Source organism: Perissodus microlepis, chromosome 23 (genome assembly GCF_051167445.1).
Source record: "Perissodus microlepis isolate ML-2025 ecotype Zambia chromosome 23, ASM5116744v1, whole genome shotgun sequence".
NCBI lineage: Eukaryota > Metazoa > Chordata > Actinopteri > Cichliformes > Cichlidae > Perissodus > Perissodus microlepis.
Window position 1 is genome coordinate 13,296,149 of NC_140482.1, and position 22,704 is coordinate 13,318,852.

The 22,704-nt window shown below is 38.2% G+C and overlaps 3 protein-coding genes across 3 annotated transcripts; all 3 read left to right on the forward strand.

Moving 5' to 3' along the window:
• The first annotated feature begins 2,396 nt into the window (after positions 1–2,396).
• cldn10a (claudin 10a) lies at positions 2,397–7,336 on the forward strand. Its single transcript, XM_084921629.1, has 5 exons — positions 2,397–2,653; positions 4,091–4,252; positions 4,386–4,467; positions 4,571–4,670; positions 6,016–7,336. The coding sequence occupies exons 1-5, from the start codon at positions 2,434–2,436 to the stop codon at positions 6,151–6,153; spliced, it is 702 nt and encodes a 233-aa protein (XP_084777755.1). The 5' UTR covers positions 2,397–2,433; the 3' UTR covers positions 6,154–7,336.
• A 2,062-nt stretch (positions 7,337–9,398) lies between these two features.
• cldn10e (claudin 10e) lies at positions 9,399–16,921 on the forward strand. The gene is made up of 5 exons (XM_084922525.1): positions 9,399–11,134; positions 11,232–11,393; positions 12,046–12,127; positions 12,229–12,342; positions 15,819–16,921. The coding sequence occupies exons 1-5, from the start codon at positions 10,903–10,905 to the stop codon at positions 16,216–16,218; spliced, it is 990 nt and encodes a 329-aa protein (XP_084778651.1). The 5' UTR covers positions 9,399–10,902; the 3' UTR covers positions 16,219–16,921.
• A 2,482-nt stretch (positions 16,922–19,403) lies between these two features.
• Positions 19,404–21,120, forward strand: cldn10d (claudin 10d). Its single transcript, XM_084922526.1, has 5 exons — positions 19,404–19,711; positions 19,908–20,069; positions 20,159–20,240; positions 20,344–20,451; positions 20,587–21,120. Exons 1-5 carry the CDS (start codon positions 19,480–19,482, stop codon positions 20,777–20,779), a joined length of 777 nt encoding a protein of 258 aa, XP_084778652.1. The 5' UTR covers positions 19,404–19,479; the 3' UTR covers positions 20,780–21,120.
• Positions 21,121–22,704: the final 1,584 nt, after the last annotated feature.

A 22,704-nucleotide genomic window follows, 5' to 3' on the forward strand; every position in this document is an offset into this window, starting at 1 on the left:
TCTTCTTCTTCGGGGTTTAACGGCAGCTGGCATCCTTGTACATGCAGTGCTGCCATCTTCTGTTTCAGTCCGTTATTACACTCTTAAATCCTACTACTCATTCCTGCGTCTTTTGGGATCTTACAAAGCTTCAAACGATGCGTCGACTTTTAAATCAGTCATCGACGATTTTAATAGTCGACGTAATCGTGACTAGTCGACTAATCGTGGCAGCCCTACTGTGTATGTGACTGTTCTGTATGTTTATGTGGTAAATTGCAACACTGAACGCAGACCATACATGATGCTGTGTGCAGAAGGAGATGAGAAAAGATGTGAAAGGTGAAAATGGGATTACCATTCCATTTTATACTAATGCATTCTATTTGATACTGTACCAGTTCATACAGCACTATGACATTCCATTCTACATTATATCATTCCATATTATGGCATACCATTTTATAGTATGACATTCCACACTATGTTATACCATTCCATTCTACATCTCATTCTTTATAATTACATTTCAGTTTATACTATACAATTCTATTGTAAACTGTTACATTCCATTTGATACGATACAATTTTATATATGTTTATAGGTACTGACACCCACAGTGCCCTAGGCAATTTTTCTGCAAAGTTTAAAATAGCTTAAAAAAGGTATTGGGAAACTCATTGAGAAAAAGATTGCAAACATATAAATATATATACAAATTATACAATCACCATAGTTTTGATGTTCACAGCCCGATACAAAAATGACTCAATGAATGATTATTATAATTATAAAAAAAAATAAAGAAATTATTGTTTATTTTCCTATCAACATAATTTCACTTCATGTCATCCTCTGTTTGACCATACCCTTTGTTTAAGCCATTGTTACTTTGTAAATCAAAGTTACATAGTTTAAGACTAATATGTTACCAGCAAAACATTGAGAGTTTTATTGACAATTAAATATAAGGGAACATTTAAGTTGTGACAAACATACCCTGCTGTACTATCATACATCCATATTTCATTTCACACTATAGACAGTGCAGAGCGAGACCAAGGAAGCATTTCGCTTCAGTTTGAACTATTCTGTTCTGTCCTTAAACCATCATACCAATGACAAATGTAACTGATATCAATAAATGTAATAGGTGTATCATTGCTGGGCAGGAAAAAAATTACAGAGCAACAACCACCACAGTTTAAACAGACAGCACTAGGGCTCAGTGCCTATTTGTACTGCTGTTCTGTTGTCATCATCAGTGACATTCGCACATATAAAAGAGTCATAATTTGATTAGCTGTCCTGATTAAATAACAAATATTTATCCTAAAAATTACACTGGGTTATCAAAACTTTGACCAGAACTTTGAAATACTTGTTAGCATTTCTTAACATTTCCTTAACTTCTTCAGCATAGGTTTTATTCTGCTGTTATAACACTTGAGCCCACAGCAGCCTGTCATTGTCACATGGCAATGAGGTAGAAAGAGTGTGCATGTGCATGAGAGAGAGAGAGAGAGAGAGACCCAGGGTTACTATTATTAATATCAACCCTACAGTCTAATATTTCTTTCAAAGGAGGAACTGTGCTTGTTCTTTCTGCCACTTGATGGTGCTCTAATGCTGCTAAACAGGGATGTCAATCACAGCCCAGGGGGCTATAACCAACTTTTCAATGTATCTAATTCTGCCCACTGGGTTGTTTTGAAAATTGTAACTTCTGAAAAAACAGGGCGTACATTTAAGACTTTTAACTGTATTTTAATTAATTTTACACTCATTTTAATGACAAAGATATCAACCATGTCCAATCATATTACTATAAAGTAAGTCACTAAAAATAACCTATTGCATGACAGAAAAGATGTTTCTCATTGTTTGCATTACATTAAGTAATAGAATTCTTAAAAGTTACAGTTTTTAAACTGTTTTCTGCTTATTTGCAGCATTTCAACAGATTTTTTCCCCCTGCCAGTACTTTCTGTAATTTTCTGACTTTATTTCTTAAACTCTAAGTCCAAAGAGCTGTGCCAATGGGTTTCTTTGATGTTCTACACCCTTATTTGTTCATGTTGTTGAAAAACTGAGGCATACTGTTGAAACCACACATCATCATCCCTTCTATCTGTGTTCCTCATCTTGCCTTTTCAGATCCTTCCAATTAAAGACTTCCTTCTCCTGGAGATCCTCATGCAACCTCTCTTCATACCGTGTGGAGTGATGACTTGTGTGTCAGTCCCAGCCCCCATACCCTATAAAACTACAGAATGTGGATCGGAGAATGGTGTGTCTTTGAGTGATGCTTGGTCAGAGGCTGAGCAGGAGAAGCAGAAACTAAATTCTGCAGAACTGCCAGCACTGGTGCACCTGTCCTAGACCGACACTCCCACTTTTTGAGAGACAGAACTTGTACTTGTCCCAATCCAGACCTTTAAGTCAGAGGGAAAATGGGCAACATGGCAACAGAGATCACTGCTTTTTTCCTGACCATCTCTGGGTGGATCTTGGTGTCATCTACTCTGCCGACAGACTACTGGAAGGTATCTTCTGTGGACGGTACGGTCATTACCACAGCTACCTTCTGGTCCAACTTGTGGAAAACATGTGTGACAGATTCCACTGGTGTGTCAAATTGCAAGGACTTTCCTTCAATGCTGGCTTTGGATGGTGAGTTCATAATATAATGTTGTGTTGCAGTCACAGGGGACGACATTTCTTACATCAGTAAACAGACACAGTTAAATAAATAACCACAAATCTGTGAGCACACATCTGACAGATGTACTTCTTAGATAAATGACCTCATTTGTGAAAAAAGAATGTATTTGAAACTTGATATTTCCTTTTCTACCTCAGCCTTGAGGCCACAAATGGCCACTACATTTAAAGCTACTAGAGAAGCTGAGCTAAACTTATTAAGCCCTCCTTATATGTCCAATCAACACAATCTGAGAAAGCCATACAGTCACAGAGAGGTCACTTGATACTTTATATCAGTTTTTCAAAGTTAAGAAAGCAATACTTCTGGCCGTCTTAGTGTCCTTTAGACTGTTGTTTTAAAGCAGCAATTCTTTCCTAGGGGTTGGAGAGATCTTTTACCATCTATACATTTAAAAAGCCCAAAGTAACTAAAACACTTTACAACTTAAATGTACAAAAAGATGTTTTTTTTTCTACAAGAACAAGATGTTAACACAACACTAAATGATAACATTTAAAGTGCAGTCAACTTGTAAGTGAGAAGTCGATATTTACACATCAATCAAACATCATGATTGCATTTTTCTCTACCTGATGAAACATTAAGCTAGCAATAATTAGTTTTACTTACATTTTATTTTTGATCATTTTCTTAGTTTTTGCCACAATCTGAGACACTTTTCACATACGAGTCATTTGCAACACTCATGCATTTATGCCCATTATTAGCATTATTATTTCTGCATGTGCTCCAACCTTGATACAAGTCTTAAGTATAGACGTAACCTTTAAACTAATCTATAAGCACAAACAATATTTGTTAACAAACTAACCATTCACTCACAGACCACTCTGCAAAAAGTAAGCAAATGAACCAAGCTGGAAAGCATTTAAAAGCATTCCTTCCTTTTTATCTGTTAAAAACAGGACAAACTGTCTTCAAATAGAGGACATTCAAGACTCTTATTAATAGTGGACAACTTGCAAACCATGTGTAACCCTGGAAGAGATCTTTTTTTAAAAAGGCAAAACAGTTGTAATTAAGATTTTTTTTTTTTACATTGTATAAGATGACAAAAGAAAAGATTACACAGGCATTCATAATTTTGGTTCTCGCATTGCAAAGTTATGACATCACATTAATGTGATTGGTCAGTTGCAGTGTTAATCGTAGATCAACTTTATTATGAAAATCAGTGCAGAAATCCAATTTATTCCAAGTGATTTATTTGCAACTTCATCTCAAATTTCCCTCACACAAGAATACATCAAACTGTTCAATATGAACAAAACAATTCTTTTTTTTTTCACATTTGTAAGTCTGTTTATTGTTACGATTCATGGGCAACAAAAAAGTAGGGAACCAACTAATGTATAACTCTCTTCTCTGTTTCATTTTTTAAGCGTACATCCAGGTGTGTCGGGGTTTGATGATCGCTGCTGTGTGTCTGGGTTTCTTTGGTGCCATTCTTGCCTTGGTAGGAATGAAGTGCACAAAAATAGGAGGCTCAAAGACCACCAAAGCTCGGTTGACTGTCCTGTCAGGCTTCCACTTTATTCTTAGTGGTAAAAACCATCCCATTCTATGTATGTCTGGATTTAATGGAGAATAATGTGTGGATTGAATTCTTCTTGAGCTAAGAACATTACCTTAGTTCCTTTTAATTTGAAGTAGTAATCTGCTTATTTCTTTCCACAGGCCTCTGCTGCATGACGGCATGCTCCATATATGCTCGCAGGATCACAGCTGACTTCTTTGACCCCCTATTTGTTGCCCAGAAGTAAAAGGATTCCTTTCACATGGATCAAAGACACAATCAGATGAAAGGAAGTCCAGTCAGAAATATCTTGGTTTTTTCATTTTCTTTTCTTTTTTCCCTGCAGGTTTGAGCTGGGAGCCGCTCTCTTCATTGGCTGGGCTGGATCTGTGTTGTGCATCTTAGGAGGACTTATCTTCTGCCTCAGCCTGTCTGAAGGCTTCAATATCAGGCAAGTGGCTTGGTTTTGCAGATATACAGAATGCGAACAATGTGATTCCACATGAACAGCAAGGTCATAGTGGATCTGATGTGGATGCACTCTAAACTGCATGATTGATTTACTAACTCAATTGGGCAATTTAAGTAATTACTTTAACTGCAATAGACAGGCAAATCCAGTCAAAAACATCCAGTAATCTCTCAGCAACTTGCCGCATAATTGCTGAACCTACAACGTAAGTTGTATGATTGTACGTTATGTTGATTAGCTACTCCAGCTGAATGTTTCCTTTGTTACAGTTGCATAAGAAGGACCTTTTAGAAGTTAAAGTCACCTTGACTGAGGGGAGCTATTGAGAAGTGTTGCATGAGATGGGCAAAGAAAAACAGACTTTTTTTCTTTCGTTCCTTTTTCTTTTAAACATCCTAGTTCTTCCCCCCCACCCCACCCCCCCTTTTTGGTAACAATCAGGCTGATTAGAATGTTCTCACTGTATGAATACGGTGAATAGCAGCAATGGCACCTAGTATTGATTGGCAGTCAGTTTATAATCGTAGTGATTATAAACCAAAAAAATGTGCTACTGGTACCACGTGAAACTTTGTCTGTGCATGTTTTAATCAGACAACCTAGAGGCCTCTAAGAATGGCAAGTTTGGTTTCAAAGATCGGTTTAAAATTTTCCAAATTTCCATTAAATTCATGGTTCCCAGTGGAGGAATCCTAATGACTTCTCTGATCAACCAATTTTTAAAATAATTTATTCCATAATGGAGCTGAATTTGTAGCTTTGAGAAAAAATATCTTAACCACTTTGATGAAATCCTATAGATTTTCCCCTGGGCTACACAATTCAATTCAATTCAGTTTTATTTGTACGGCACCAAATCACAACAACATTCACCTCAAGGCGTTTTATATTGTAAGGTAGACCTTACAATAATACATACAGAGAAAAAAAACATAAATCATATGACCCCCTATGAGCAAGCACTTTGGCAACAGTGGGAAGGAAAAACTCCTTTTTAACAGGAAGAAACATCCAGCAGAACCAGGCTCAGGGAGGGGCGGGGCCATCTGCTGCGACCGGTTGGGGTGAGAGAAGGAAGACATCTGTTACAAGTCTAAAGATGTGATGTTCGTGTGGTTTGTAGTTAAAAGTGCTTTGATGTGAATTTTGTAAGATTAAGTCCCTTTGGTTATCCTTGAACTCTTTTGAAATGCATGAAAAACTCAATATGGTTGTAGAACTTCTTAAATGTAACAAGAAAGTTGAAAGGTGTAAGAAAAAAAATGTTTTGCTTGAAACAGAGCTTTGTAGCCTTTACTATGTAAATTTCCTGTTTTGACTTTTGCAGAGCTGAATACTCCTACAGTGGAGCTGCATCTTTTCCAACAACATGCAACAAGACCAGTAAGCCAGCCCAGAGGCCAAACAAGGAAACACAGGAGCCATTGAGGCAGTTTGGAAGAAATGCATATGTGTGAAACTGGACTCTTGTTACACGAGTTGATTTGAGAATTTGACAACATTTCATCATTTAAAACCAAGGACAGCATCCTCCAAAATGAACTAATCTGCATCTGTAGGAAGATAAAAAGTGAGCTAATCTGGGATATAGTTTACATATTTGATTTAGTGTTCAGATTTAAATATGGCTGCCTCATTTCTGTCATAAACTCATTTATGAAACATAAGCATTGAGAGTAGGACATTTAATTTGACATAACATGACATTCAAAGTCTTTAATCACCTTTAACAAACTGGCTTTTTCACCATCTTATGGATTGTTAAAACATGTCAAAAATTGATAGTGAAACCTTTTGTTTTCTTACATTTTCTTAAATGTTTTAAAACTAACCATTGGCATACTATGACTGATCCATAAATTAAGTAAATGAATTAACTGCTCCAGCTCACAACGATACAAATGTCTTCTTGTTAAAAATGAGCATTTTGGTACTTTTTCCTAAAAGCCTGCATAACTTATAGTAGTTTTATTTTTGTATGATTTACCATCTCTACACCCAAATAATAGGTGGAAGAAGTGCCTTTCTAATTTTCCTAGTCTAGACTAGTTTGACCTCCAAGGCTAACTAGGTCACATCTGACCCCGGAGATGCTTATGTAGATGTGGACGCCCAACCGGAGGTTTCCCCTCTTATCAGCCATCCATCTCCACCTAGGAATATAGGAACCCTGGGCTATGTTACGCAAAACCTCTTGGCCCAGAGGGTAGATACTTGAACCAGCTGACAGAGCGTAGATGTCATGTGCTTTCCACTGCTTTGCATCTGCGAAAAAAGAGTCAGGTGTCCAGGGCTCAGCAGAAGGGTGGCTTTGTGTGGTTGTATGTCTCCTGTGTTAAAATGATAAATACATTTTAGCTTGAACTCTCTTGAAATTCTTAAAAAAAAAAAGTTGACAAATATCAACAGCTTGCAATGGCTTTTGTCTAAACTAAAATCATTACAACTACACATTTCAAAAGAAACTGTCTGTGACTGAGAATCATTCAGTCGTCTAAGTTATGGTAGTCTTCAGAACTTGAAAAGAAGTAACTGAATAGCTCATTTAAAAATAAATTTCATCCAATGACAAACTTAATGAATTCTAACATCAACTTTCTTTCAAACATTTCTAGACTAATCTTCTAATGTTGCTCCATTTTCATCCTTCATATAAATTAAATACATATTTAATTTTACATATTTAAACCAACACAAAACCAAAAAGAGTTTGTGAGCATGCCAGTAGCTTTTTGACACTAAGCTGAGGAACAGTGCTACCTTTCAAAGATTTAGACTTTTCACCCACTTTATAAGGTACACAATATGCTTGTTAAGTCAACCAATCATATGGGAGCAACCTAATGCTCAAACATCAGAATGGGGAAAAATTGTGTTTTAGGTGGCTTTGAACATGGCATTGTTGTTTGGCATGTCTAGCACCAACAGCAGTCTGAGTATTTCAAGAATTTCTCGTGTACTGGGATTTACCAACAAAACCATTTCTAGGATTTACAGTGAATGGTCTGAAAAAGAGAAAAGATACAGTGAGGAGCAGTTCTCTGGGGAAAAAAAGGCCTTGTTAATGCCAGATATCAGAAAAAAACTGATAGGAAGGAATCTAGTATTTGGAAGGTCAGCACATGGATATAGATTTATATTGGGAGGTTCTACTTGAATTGTTAGTTTTGCACCATTTCAATAAACAGCAGCAAACAGTATAGGGTAGCTGTGATCTCAGTGTTAATGTTAATGTCTGCTTTAGTATACTAGCTTTTGTCAGAAACATCTAAAACACACAATGCTAATTTTATGTGGATTATAAACCAGTGGACTGGCAGAATTAATATAGTTTGGTATGTTTTTCTTTTTTTAAGTTATTTTTTTCATTTTTTCTGTACAGTCTAAATATCCTGCAGGTTTTAAGAAACAAAGTAACATATATTTCTGTATATGTCTGAAAGCCCATATAAAGAAAAGAGGACATTTGAGAGAGTTTGGCTAGTGAATTGTAAAAGTTGAAGGCTCAGGCGTTAGGCCTATTAAGTACCTACAAGGGGAGGGGCCTCTTTAGGGTTGATGGCTGTGAATCTAATTTAAAGCTAATTTAAACCATCTTTCATAAAGATATTAAGACTGCCCAGCCTCCAAAATATCAGTATATTTCTCTAACACACTAACAATAACTTTAATATAAGCTGGGTGAACTTTGGAACAAAAAAAAAAGAGCTCTTTCATCTGAACTAAAAGAACATTCATCACTCCCAGGAACTCTCATTACCTCAGATTTAAGTCTAATTAGAGCAGCACAAAGACGCTATGCTGTAATTATGCAGCCCGCCGCACAGTGAGGTCCTGGCAAAATTACTAATAACTAGCAGCTTAAATGCCGGAGGCAAAATTGAGAAGAATGCTTCAAGCAGCTTTATTACATATTTCAAGAAGACTTGTGAAGGTCACTCTTTTAGTTTAAATATCAAGCAATGTGATCTCATACGTTGCTTGTTATAATTTTTATACATAAAGTCTGATTTTATTATTTCAAAAATCAGCAGGCCAGAATAGCATCAGTTTAAGGGACAGTTTATCAATTTTTTGACTTATTGGTAGGGACTATCTGAGATAGACTGGAGATCTGCGCCTCTCCCTATAACAGCTGGCACAGGCTCCAGCAGCCAACCAACCCAGAATTAGGTAAGTGGAAGAAAACAGACGGATGGAAGTGTTGTGGTAGTGGCTTGTGTGACTCAGTGTGTTTTTGAGGTTGATTCGAAGTGATTCTTGTTTTTTTTTTTTTTTAGTGTTTATATTGTTGTTATATATTTTTCTCCTTTAGTATATTCAGTCCCTAGTTTCTTTAGTGTTTCATTCCTGTTCCATCAACTCTCCTTTATTAATACCATTTATGTGGGACCCCATATGGAAAAGAAATAGAAAAAACTTATAAAAGACTTGCATCAGATGTGGCCTACTTCATATAGTGAATCATATAAGGCTTATATGATTTACTCATGAAAGTGGTCACTTTCATATATTGTTTTAGTAAGTATCCAAAGCATACAAGTGTCATTTATATAATTTTTATATATATCTGTTTTCACTCTTGTATGTTTTTCATACAAGTTTCACACAAGACTTTATAAGATTTATATATATCTTTTCCATATGGGACAGGCCATGTGTCTGTGGTTTCCCCACATATATGAGGAAGAATTTCATGAATCTGAATTTAAGGCAAATTGGCAAAAATAACTCCCTGTCTGTTGCATAAATTTAATTCAGTTTCATTTCAATGTTATTTATATAGTTGCATATCACATTAACAGTTGTCTCAAGACACGTCATCCCATAAACTCTCATGTCCTTTATAGAAATGAGGCTGAATCCAATCTCAATGAGAAATATTTTTCTTTTAAATGTCTGCAACCGAGAAGCTTCGTAAAAGCACATCAATATTGTATATTTACATTACCCCTACACATCCACAACTTGGTAAAGAAGCACATCATCATTCTAGAGTTCCCATTATGAGGTAATTGCATGAAGTTAAGAATTGGAAAATCTGGAAATTAAGAGGTCCGGAACTCAGCTTGTGCTGTAACTCATAGCATCTCAGTCTAACACACTATAGTTGGAAAGCGGAATTATATGTGCAAAACATCGAAATGGTAACTAGTTAAGCACTTATAATAAAATATAGATGCCAGACATTGGTATGTACTAAATGCACAGAGAGTAAAGGCACACTGTCTCATTATGGCTGGCAATGGAGAAATATTAAAACATGACATGTCAAAAAACAAAGAGAAAAATTCTGCTAGACATAAATCCATTTGTACTTGGTTTTTAGCCAGAGTCAAACAAAATTGGGAACCTTTGTTACCATTTTGTGAATCTAAATGGGGATCAGTTTAAAATAGTTGTTTGCTAAGATTTAATTTTGCAGCATTTCTGCCTGTATCACATAGCACAGTATAGAGTGTGGAAAGAGTGAGGGTGGATGAGTGCAGCTTTTGGTATATTGGTCACCGACTGTGGTACCGAATTATGACATATTATTGAAAAAAATATCAAGCTAGACCTTTACATCCTTAGTCTGGCAACCCTTCCTTAAATTGTACCTTTTGACCCCAGCAGTTGTGGAAGATGCAGAAGAAGTAAAGAAATATTCTAAAATCTCTCTTTTAATTAGGTAATCATTCCTGTTCATTATTTTAAGGTTTTGTGATGTTTTTAAATTCCATGCTTTTTAGCTATATTATGGAGGGAACTTAAAAGGCCTGATATAAAAACAAATCTCAGTATTAATTATGAATTAGAAAAGAAAACGCCTCATGCTATAAATAGATCCTTCTTCTTTTAAGCTGTCTGAAAACAGTGGATATGATGTCTCCGGTAATTTGAGATACATGCTAAGGTAAGCAGTCTCAGGTCCATGAGCACCTGCATTACTGCTTTATCCCACACAGACATGCAAAAAGAAATATCTGGGAAAACAACACCACACACACTCTTTTTTTTAAACATGATATTCACTTCTCTCTGAGAAGAGCATTTGTTTGAGTTTGGAGACCGAGGACTGCTTGAATCACCAACTACCATCTTAAAAATTAAAAAAGAAACTCAACAAACTGGTGGTTTGCAGTTGGGTGAAAAAGGATTCAAGCTTAAATAAACAAAAGCTTCTGGGTCAGAAATCTAGAAAGGAAACAACAACAATCCATACAATGAAAATTCGAGTGGTTCAGATCTGGGGGTTCCTGATGACGGTACTGGGTTGGATCTTTGTGGCCTGCACTATGGCAATGGAGGGCTGGAAGATTGCCTCCGTTGGGGGCATGGGAGGTTCGGCTGTCATCAAGGTAGCCTGGCACTGGACTAGTCTGTGGAGATCTTGTTTTACAGACTCAACTGCTGTCACCAACTGTAAGGATTTCCCTGTACTCTGGTCTGTGGAAGGTATGTCAACATATTCAGTATTCAAGCTGTATTTATTCTCATTTGCAAATCAAGAATGTTTATATAAACCTTTGTCTGTCCTTTATTGTCACTCTAGACTATGTCCAAATAGTGAGAGCCCTGTTGATGTCGGCTCTTTCTGTAGGCATGCTGGGGTTTGTACTTAGTCTGCTGGGTATGGAGTGCACCTACATTGGAGGAAAAGTGCAATCAAAATACAAGAAGATCTACATTGGTGGATGTTGCCACATCATCAGTGGTAAATGTCTAACTTTAATTACTATAAAATCATTGGGTGTGAATACCATATTATCACTCTTTTAGAACGGATGGCTTGTATTTCATTTCGTTGTGTACTTAAGTTCTATTCATTGTCTGCTCATGGATTTTGCTGGTTAATCTGTGTCAAGACTGGATAAAGGCAACTTACTGTTGACATTCAGCACAGTAACTTAATATCCTTTTTGAAGCGTTTACCACTGAACCATAAAATAATTGCCAGAATATTCAAGTTTTTACCTCTGCCAGGCAGTTATGATTTTGGTAGGATGCATGAGATTCCTTCTGTCTGTAAATATGATAACTTGAACAATTCTGAATGAATTCTGATGAAACGTTGTAGGGATGTAGAGTGGGGTCATCATCAAACAATCCATTAAAACATGGCCCAAATCGACCAAGGTCTTAAAGGTCAATTAATGAGTTATTGGTTGAAAACTAACAAATGGTCTTATAATTTTGCAGCTATGACTCTTAGATTACATTTCACATCTGCCTTTCTTTCAAGCTGACCCCAAAATGTATTATATATCTTATGCATACAAACACATGTTGCATATGCAATATGCATAGCAGCCAACGTAACTTTTGACTCTTTTTTTTTTTTTTTTTTTTACTTGATTTGCATTCAGGAGTGCTGTCCACATCTGGGTATGGTGTCTATGCACAGTATGTCTATGCAATACATATTGACCCTGGTCCCACTGGACTCCAGTAAGTAACCATGGTTACACAGAATAAATGTTACCCTACATTGAATAAAACTGAAATTTTTAAATTATGATCTCAGCATCTCTCTGGTTTGCAACCAACAGGTTTAACCTTGGCACCCCAATATTTCTTGGCTGGGTGGGTTCAGCCTTTCACATCACTGGTGGTGCCTTCTATCTATGGTCAGTGTGCACACCGCTCTGTGGTGGAGAGAAAAAGTAAGTGCTTGGACAGTATAGAAGATAAATGTAGCTTCCAGGTGGGGAAAAATGAGGCCAATGCTTTCTATCTGAAGGCCACTAAATGGCTGCAAAAATGGTGGTTGCAAAAAGAAGTCCTGTATAAGTCTATGGGAAAACGGCTTTCCATGCTAACCTCTGTTAACATTACCTGCTATTTTGCAACTTTGTCAAAATTGAGGATCATTTGTGTTATGAATCCACACACTTAATGGCAAACAACTTGTTACACAGTCAGACCCGTCTAGGGATGGGAATTGATAAGATTTTCACGATTCCGATTCCATATTCGATTCTGTTTAACGGTTCGATTCTTTATCGATTCTCTTATCTATTCTTTTTAAAAAAGGAGAACACTAAGGTCGATTAGCTTAGAACTGTGTTATATATCTTCTCTTTGAACAAGATAGAAATTTAGGAGTAACATGGCCTTACAAACCCAACAGTGAGATCTTTAGAGATCCACAGCCTACGGCTCTTCGATGGGGTGTCACAGGATCCCCAGGAAAAAAAATTGTAAATGTAAAATAATAAAATAAATATTCTTCTGTAGCAATAACAAAGTATAACATGAATTATTCTGTAGCAATTACACAAGAATATCCAGTAATGTCCCTGCCTACAATTAAACACATTCACTTTCCGAAAATCGGGGGCATCTGCTGTGGCAAATGGGTGCAAGCCGTTGACCACAAACTTAGTCACTGCTCGGTGACATTCGTCTATCCTGGCCTGAAAGGAGAAGCTACCGGTAGACTGCAGCGAGAACTGCCAGCATCTGAGCCAGCCAGACTCTGTCTGTCTCTCTCATCATGGTCACCTAAATGCAGCGCACAGTAATGGCAGGTTTTGTAATAATCAACTAACAGTTATCTAACATAACTGTTAGTTGATTATTTACCTGCCGCATTAACGGGAGAGGACGTGCAAACGTTACCGCTGCTGCTGGGTTGAGATTCACGAGTCTGGAGCGGAATTAAAAACATGACATTCATTTAAGGTCATCGCTTGTTTTGTGAGCAAATGCTTTTGCATCTTCGTAGTGTTTCCTCCCTTAAATGAAATATCTACTTTGCAAGTATTGCAAGTTGCCCTGTTGTCATCCATTCTCGTAAAGTATAACCAAACTTTTGAGTGTTTGAGCCGCTTAGGCGCCGTGTTTCCTGCCAAGTCATGCGGGGTGACTGAAATCGATAAGGGAATCGTTTGCAAAAATGCCAAACAATTACAAGGAATTGAATCAGTGGGAACCGGTTCTCAACAAGACCCGGGTTTCGATACCCATCCCTAGACCCGCCCCTCTTTGTAAAATCTGGTATTTGGTAAGGGTAGTTCAATAAGGAGAGATCATTTGAAAGATTGAACACGACAAATGACAAATTTGGCGGTTTGTCTCCAATGGCCCGTCTTGGCGGAACAGAAAGGGAGAATGAAAATGAGATTTAAACTACACAGCATGAGTGCTGATTGGCCTGGAGAAAGCCAGGAGAGTGTTACTGGACTAGGCCAGTGATGACAAACACCTTGACAACATGGTAAAGTTGGAGTGATAAAGCTTTAATTTAGCCAGCAGAACCTGGGAGCAGACAGATGAGAGACCATAGATTGTCCTTAAAGAACTTATGCAGAAGCTTATTTCAATAAAGAGAGATTATTTGACAGAATGAACGTAATTTATTGATGAACAGAAATTAGATAGGGGTATTACATGATTAGACTACAATGGTCCGTCTTGGCAGAACAGAACCCCAGCTGTGAAAGGGGATAGAGCAGGATCCCAAAAGAAAAAAAGATCTTACTGCAGCAGAGTTCTGGCCCGTGGGAAAGGAAACCTATGCATGTAAGGAGTAATGCATGACATGGCAAGGCATAGGAAGCATAAGCACAGAGAAGAAGAACAACAACAGACCACCCAAAATACCAGCATGAGTTCTGGGCCTAGCAGTGGCCCTCCAATGGCAGGCCATGTTTGCCATTTGATTGGAAGGGAAAACTGAGGGATATCAAAGGCCAGAGGGAGGTTGAGCTTGGGTTAAGGCCCTGGGCTGCAGATAGCCGACAGAACAGAGAACCTGCAAAGACTGACAATGCAAGCGGTAAGAACAGCGTTGGCACAGGGCTTCTGATAGTTGACAGAATAGAAAGGCTACAAAGGCTGAAAGTTGCAGCACAGGAGAGAAGAGCCTACAATAATGCTCGGGGCCGCTGATGGCCCACAGAGAGAAAAAAGGCTACAAAAGGCTGAGAGTTGCAAGGAACAGTGGAGAGAAGACGCTGCATTAAGGCTTGTGCTGCTGTAGGCCAGTAAAGAGCACACAGAACATAATGAGGCTCAGAGTTAGGAGTGGGAGTAAGAGTAAGACTTTTATACCACCACCAGCTATATGCCGACTTGACATGAATTTAGACTTGGTGACTTAGAAAAGTAAGGCAGAAGATGTGCAAACGATTTGGAGATGAGTGGAAGGAAAGCTGTTTCGAATGATAAGGACTTACCTTACAACATTAAGCCTCCTAGGCAACTTTGATGTGTTTGGCGCTACACGACTGAGGGTGGAAAGAAAGGCTTGTAAGGCTGATAGAGCAGCACCTACCAACCTATTTAGTGAAGATCTTTGAAATGAAACATTAGAGATAGAGCTATTACCAATTCTAAATGCAGGACTTTTCCAAGATGTTAATGGAAAGAGTTACTGTATAGAGGCCAAGGAGATGCTGCTAAAATGGCAGATAATACAGTATTGCCAATTTGACCTTATAAGAACCATGCTTGAATCATTCCTGTGGAGGACAGGAAACATCAGAAACTCAGAAGGACTACTCCCACTAATTATTACCAATGCTGGTACCCCCAAAACCTGAATAGTTGTGCTAAATGTTTAGAGCACTGAAAATAGAAGAATAATGAAGACAGAAAAAGGACATGCCATTGAAAATAATGAGCAGGTATGCCAAAACCTCTGAGGCCGAAGCCTAAATGACCAAAAGTAGTAGAACTGCCATGAAGAGCCAGGATGAATAATCGAAAGTAAATGTGCATGACTTGAAAGAAGGGAAAAACAACTTGACAAAAGAGATTGTGATGGCCAGCAGGGGAGGCAGCTGATATCTAATGGATGAGGAGCACGGAAATTTGAGGAGCATTTGATTGTTTAGGACTTAAGCTTCTGGCTAATGACGTCTGCCACAAACTTAATGATTCTTATTTGAGTATTTGTTGAGATATTTTAGATCAGAACAAAATGGTGGAATGAAAAATCAATCAACAAACCAACAGCATATGGCAGGAAATTTGGAGGAGCAGTTATGTTTGGAAAATGGGAAAAACATCAACAGTTTGGCTAACCTATCAACTAATACTACAGCACTGTGTGATTTTTTTTTTTTTTACTACGTTTTGCTTAGTGGAACATGTAACTGTCATGTTTGACAATAATGTGCATCTCCTTCCTTAGGGTGATTGTCAAGGGATTGCCAGACCCATTGCAAAACAAGTCCACCACATCTCTGTCCACAGTGTCGGAGATCACATCCAAGACCAAACTGTCCTCTATTTCTGAGCTATTATCAAGGTCTGAGGGCTCAGATTTATCTAGCATTGTCTCAAGATCCAGACGCACGACCAAGTCAGGGCGTTCCACCCAGTCAGAAAGGTCTGAAAGGTTTGAGCTGAAGACAGATTTAGGATCAAGATCAGGATCTGGGTCACAGTCTGGCCTCTCTTCAAGGTCTAGCCTATCAAGTCTGTCAGAAGTGAGGAGTGGCAGGAACAGCCATAGAAGCAGGGCACAAACCTCCATGTCAGGCACTTTAGGGAGTGAGATTGCACCATATGTCAAAAACTCTTATATTTGAACAAATATGAATTATTAGGTATAAAAAAACTTCAGAGCATGTGATGACCAAGCAGTCAGATGCTTCAAGATTTTAATATGTGGTATAAATTGCATTCAGTTTTCTGTTTTGTATTAATTAAAGTGTCTGACAAATGTTTTATTGGATTTTTTTCTCTCAGATTTGTAAGGTTGTTGTTTCCACACATCAATTTCTAAAAAAGATGGAAGACTTTAGGCAACATTTGAGACAGCAAATAAAACCCCACCAGTCTAATCAGGTCTAGCTGACTGTAAACAAAAAGACTCGAAGAAGACTTGAGCTAAAGCAAAAGACTTGTGTCTTTTAATATCTTATCATTGCTGGTGTATTGCATATATTTACCAAATGAAAGGGATGTGGAGGAGACCGGGTCAGATCCTGGGGCTGCTGCTTAGCATACTAGGCTGGATTTTGGTGGGTTGCACACTTGCTATGGCCCACTGGAGGTAGGCTGCTTCACATTAGAGGAAATGAAATCACATTAATTGTTCTATTTATCTATAGCTAGAGACTTCTGATGGACAGAAAATAAAAAGTGCAGACTGTTAGTTAATAAATAGTGGATATGTGGTGGGATTAAATAAGCTTATGCTTCTTCCTTCTCCTTTTTGAACATGTAAGTTAGAATTATTATTGCTTTGTTTTCCTTTTGTTTTGCTTTGTTTGTCTTTTTCCCTCTTTTGTTGTTGTCATACTATTTTAACATGTTCAAAATAAAGATTCAGTACAATACAATACTTCTATCTCTGTCAATTGAGCATTGCACCTTGTGGAAAATCTTGAAAACAAAGTGTTTAGTGTTAGAATATCCAGACACTACAACTGCTATATAGAAACCCAAGCAAAAATCACAGGCATTCGAGCATAAAAAAGGCTGCAAACTCAAGAAATGAAACAGTGCTGTGTCTACACACAAGGGACAACTTTGCAAAAAGCCCATTTTAAATGGTATCTTTAGGCACTTTGTTATTAGGCAGTCTATGGCAAAAACACTTAATTTGTTTCCATGTATTTAGCTGAAAACCTGTGAAAGAAAAAACTTCTGATATTTCTGTGTCTGTTGCTTTAAATGTCATAGCCTTTTGTTTAATCTAATACTTATGAGTACCCTGAGTAAACACAATATGCTGGAATGGCCCTTTAAGAAAGAAGAAAATGAGGCGACCAAAGGAGAAAGAACGAAAAGTAAGCCCGCACTCTGACCCTGGTGTGCTATTTTGGGATAATATGTTATAATGAGGTCTTTAAGATATGGTGGCCTGACCATTCTGGACTTTGTCTCAGCACACCGTCAGGGAGCTTCTGCTGAGCAGTTTCTTCATTGGTTTGGCTGGCATAGTGATTGCATTTTTTGGATTGGAGTGCAGACACATTGGGGGAAACCAGAGAAGTATAAATGGGATCTGATAAACAGCATCTACTTTCCATGTGGTCAGCTGTGAGTATCATTTATTTGCATGTAGAAAGCCTGAGCTGCTATTCAATTCAATTCAATTCAATTCAATTTATACAGCGCCAAATCACAACAACAGTCATCTCAAGGTGCTTCATATTGTAAGGTAGACCCATAGGATGACCCCCTATGAGCAAGCACTTTGGCAACAGTGGGAAGGAAAAACTCCCTTTTAACAAGAAGAAAGCTCCAGCAGAACCAGGCTCAGGGAGGTCCGCCGTGACCGTTTGGGGTGAGAGAAGGAAGACAGGATAAAAGACGCAATTTCAGAAGCTTCTCGGAACACCCACTTACTGGTTTGTTGTGTGTGTTTTTCCCCGTGTGTCATCAACTCTCCCTCATGCAGGTGTGTCAGGCATGGCTGCTTACTGTTTATACATAAACAATGTGGTCGAGTTGTTTTTACATAGACAAGCAGATCCATCGAAACTGAGGTAATGTGGTTTTTAAATCCCTCTCGTGAATTCTCACTCTAACTGGCTGTATAATTCACTGTGTAACTCCACACATAGTTAACTATCCAAAAAGGTTGGTTTACTTAAATGTAAACCATATAAACTACTGTGCTTTGTTACCACTACTAGAATCAATGGGGGGAAAAAAACATTTAAAGTGTGAGGAAAATTCTTGATCCTCTCCCTCCATCAGACTGAAAGAGGAAGATAGAGAGATGTTTTGAGGAACTCATAACATTATGAGCAAGGAAAAGCTTAGATTCAGAAGCATCATGCAAAAGCATCTCAACATTACTGAAGCAATGTAGGATGATCTTGTCAGTGAATGAAACAAAAGGCAGCCAACATTCAAAGAGCGTTGGAATGTCCTTGACGAAGCTTGGAGATCTATTCCAAAAGACTATTTACAGAAATGACAAGACAGCTTGGATAAGACAGTTATGGCCGAATGCAGAATGCAATGACGGCAAATCGCATAAATGCATCTTTTATTTACAACAGCACAACATGAAACACTCAGACATAAAGTTAGGCAATGGTTCACCAAAATGCAGAAAACTATCTCTATAAATTTTGGAGGATTTGTTTTTATTATTTTCCCCAATTTGAAGTTGCAAAAGACTGCATCATCTACATGACAAAATATCTTCAAAACATTGTGAGAATCTGCAGAACTCTGCATAAGGGACAAGGCCAAACATCGATATAGCATGCCTGTGAACTTTGGGCCCTCAAACTGCATCAAAAACATGCCTGAATCTGTTTGGGAATTCTTTTATGTACTCAGAAACAACTTCATCCACAAACACAGGTTAAAGGTCTACCATTGCAAATAAGCCCCATATGAACATGATCCAGAAACCATGCTGTCTTCTGTTATTACACAATAACAGATATGAAACAATGAAAAACAAATACGTTTAACAATTCTGAAATCTGGGATCACCATGACACTTGAAAATTATGAAATACCCCCCCCCCCCCCAAAAAAAAAAAAAAAATCAAAAAAAAAAATCACACAAACATTTAATGTTTAGTCATGAAAAACATGACTTTTACACATTTGACATCTGAGCTGGGAACCTAAACAAAGTAGAGGCACACCCTGATGAAAAGGTTAAAACCAATGGCAGGCGTAATGCTGTTCCTGGTGGCAACATCGAAGGTGCTTACTGGACAAAACTATCTAAAAGATAAGATGAGCTCAAAGCATCCACACTGCTAGCCTGACACTTACACATCAGCAATGACACAAAGGGGGAGGCCCATTCACATTTCCTGCAGTGAGACCTTACTTTTTCAACTGTTACGAATTTTGGACCAGAATTCACCATGAAGTACAGGACGGTGGTGATGTACGTGGAGATTGGCTGCTTCGTGTCCTGCTTATGTGGCTGGATTCTGGTCTCTTCAACTCTTCCCACAGAGTACTGGACTTTCTCAGAGGTGGGCACCGTAGTGCTGACCACCTCCAACTACTACTCCAACCTGTGGATGGACTGCATCTCAGACACCACAGGGGTGTCTGACTGCAAATACTACCCCTCCATGCTGGCCCTGCCTGGTAGGATACGCTGAGATATTCAAAACTTTACAGTCTCTCTTTTTAATTTCTACTCAGCTGTTCCTTTAGCTCATTGCTATGTTTTTCTATGTTGAAGATACAATTTGAAGCAGAGAAATCATACAAATTTCTTTAGGTTATCTTAATAAAATGCACAACTGTTATGTTAACATAAACTGTATTTGTTTTCTTTCAGTGTTCTTGCACGCCTGCAGAGCACTGGCGGTCTGTGCTGTCATCACAGGCTTCTTCGGTGGCGTCCTCACACTCATAGGGATGAAATGTACTAAAATAGGCGGGACAGAGATTGTCAATTCAAGGGTGACATTTTCTGGTGCTATCACCTACCTGGCTTCAGGTAAACAATCCTTCAGTACATATATGTTGGTTGATCAGTTTTCAAAATAGCCAAAAAGAGGTTTTAAAATACAGCCTCTTTTCTGGTAGGGGGCTGCGGCATGATCACCTACTCGTGGTGGGCTAACAGAGTCATAACTGAATTTAAGAATCCAAATTTCAGGTCACAGAAGTGAGTAATTTTCAAGTGGTATTCATATTATAGTAGCTGATTTTTAAAAATAGATGTTAACTTTAAAAATGCATGCAATGAAACACATCTGCATTCACTTCAGGTTTGAACTTGGAGCGGCAATTTTTGTTGGCTGGGGAGGATCCCTTCTTCTTATTTGTGCAGGGGCAGTGCTGGCCTATTTGTCTGGGAAAGAAATCCTACCATCATGGTGAGTAAAATAAATAAGTCCCTAAAGGTTGTAAAGTGATAACCTTTCTCTATTCGTGGCTGCCTGTATAGCAAGCCAGAACTAGCAACCAATAACAGCTTGGATTACCTCACCTTGTGTCTCCTGTTTTTCTAGCATCAGTTCCACCCAAAGGCCACAGAGACCAGTTTCCTACACCACTGCCCGTACCAGACGTACATACATGATGCCGCCCCCATCCTCCAGAGTGACATTAGTGCCCCCACTGTATAACAAAGGCATGGATGGCCGAACAACCAGAGCAACAAATAAGACAGATCAAACCTTGGGCAGAGACAGCTTCGTCTGAGCAAGAGGGAACCAAGAGTGAAGAGAACAGAAAACGTATGATTACCCATACAATATGAAGCTGTAGCATAAAGGAGACATTGCTCTTACTGGTTGGTGTTGTAAATTACATTTGAGTCCACAAGATGGAAGAGGTGTATTTTGTATAAAAATTGGCCAACCTCCTCAAAATTCCATGTCTCCAATCATCTTTGTACAAGTTCAGTTGCTAATATAAGTTATAAAATGTTTAACAATTGGCCTTTAATGTATTACTGGTGCATTTCCTTACTTATAATATTCTGCACCAATTTTTCTGTTTGCAAGTTTTTTAATGCTTAAAATCTCTGCAATAAAGTTGTGTCCCTGAATTGCCTGTGCCACCAGTGACTCTTATGTAAATCCCTCTGAATGGGTCCCCTCATTGGGGACTTAATGAGGGGACCAATTCATCTTCATCTTTTTCTTGATATTTCAGAATGGCTAACTGATGTGTTAAAGCATAACATGTCCAACCTGTTACTCTTATTTACCATACAAACTGAACATTTTTGTAATTTTGATCAAGTGGTTGATAAGCATTTTAAAACTTCTTTTTGAGTTCTTCATGTTCATGCCTGGTTTGTGTTGTGGAAAAATAATTTGAGCCCCTCCCTGAGCCTGGTTTTGCCAGAGGGTTGTGAGAATCTGCCGGAGGTTTCTACCTCCAGCAGAAAGGGAGTTTTTTCTTTCCACTGTTGCCAAAGTGCTTGGTCATAGGGGATGTTGGGATTTCTGTATACTATTGTAGGGTCTTTACCTTACAATATAAGGTAAGGTATATTATAAGAAAGCCCTCTGTAAAGCTAGAACATCTTACTATTCATCACTGATTGAAGAAAATAAGAGCAACCCTAGGTTTCTCTTCAGCACTGTAGCCAGGCTGACAAAAAGTCAGAGTACTGTTGAGCCAACCATCCCTTTAACATTAACTAGTAATGATTTCATGAACTTCTTCACAAATAAAATTTTAATCATTAGAGAAATTATTACTTAATTAATTACTTCCTCCAAATAATCAACGTGTCTTTTAGACCCCATTCCTACAAAACTGCTCAAAGAAGTCCTGCCATTCATTAATGCTTCATTCATAAATATGATCAACCTATCTCTAATAATTGGCTATGTACCACAGGCCTTCAAGCTGGCAGTAGTTAAACCTTTACTCAAAAAGCCATCTCTAGACCCAGCTGTCTTAGCTAATTATAGGCCAATCTCCAACCGTCCTTTCATATCAGAAATCCTTGAAAGAGTAGTTGTCAAACAGTTAACAGATCATCTGCAGAGGAATGGCTTATCTGAAGAGTTTCAGTCAGGTTTCAGAGTTCATCACAGCACAGAAACAGCTTTAGTGAAGGTTACAAATGATCTTCTTATGGCCTCTGACAGTGGACTCATCTCTGTGCTTGTCCTGCTAGACCTCAGTGCAGCATTCGATACTGTTGACCATAATATCCTATTAGAGCGATTAGAACATGCTGTAGGTATTACAGGTACTGTGCTGCAGTGGTTTGTATCATATCTATCTAATAGACTCCAATTTTTGCATGAGTCAAAAATGCAAGGTCAAAGGTCAACTATGGCGTTCCACAGGGTTCAGTGCTAGGACCAATTCTGTTTACATTATACATGTTTCCCTTAGGCAGTATCATTAGAAGACATAGCATACATTTTCACTGCTATGCAGATGACACCCAGCTCTATCTATCTATGAAGCCAGATAACACACACCAATTAATTAAACTGCAGGAATGTCTTAAAGACATAAAGACCTGGATGGCCGCTAACTTTCTGCTCCTTAATTCAGATAAAACTGAGGTTATGTTACTCGGCCCTGAAAATCTTAGAAATATGGTATCTAACCAGATTCTTACTCTGGATGGCATTACCTTGGCCTCCAGTAATACT

Coding starts and splice junctions, on each gene's coding strand:
- cldn10e (XM_084922525.1), top strand. CDS start 10,903: ATGAAAATTCGAGTGGTTCAGATCTGGGGGTTCCTGATGACGGTACTG. Junction 11,394..12,045: donor ATGTTGCCACATCATCAGTG/GTAAATGTCTAA, acceptor ATTTGCATTCAG/GAGTGCTGTCCACATCTGGG. Junction 12,128..12,228: donor CCTGGTCCCACTGGACTCCA/GTAAGTAACCAT, acceptor TGCAACCAACAG/GTTTAACCTTGGCACCCCAA.
- cldn10d (XM_084922526.1), top strand. CDS start 19,480: ATGAAGTACAGGACGGTGGTGATGTACGTGGAGATTGGCTGCTTCGTG. Junction 20,070..20,158: donor TATCACCTACCTGGCTTCAG/GTAAACAATCCT, acceptor CTTTTCTGGTAG/GGGGCTGCGGCATGATCACC. Junction 20,241..20,343: donor CCAAATTTCAGGTCACAGAA/GTGAGTAATTTT, acceptor CATTCACTTCAG/GTTTGAACTTGGAGCGGCAA.
- cldn10a (XM_084921629.1), top strand. CDS start 2,434: ATGGGCAACATGGCAACAGAGATCACTGCTTTTTTCCTGACCATCTCT. Junction 4,468..4,570: donor CCCCTATTTGTTGCCCAGAA/GTAAAAGGATTC, acceptor TTTTCCCTGCAG/GTTTGAGCTGGGAGCCGCTC. Junction 4,671..6,015: donor GCCTGTCTGAAGGCTTCAAT/ATCAGGCAAGTG, acceptor TCCTGTTTTGAC/TTTTGCAGAGCTGAATACTC.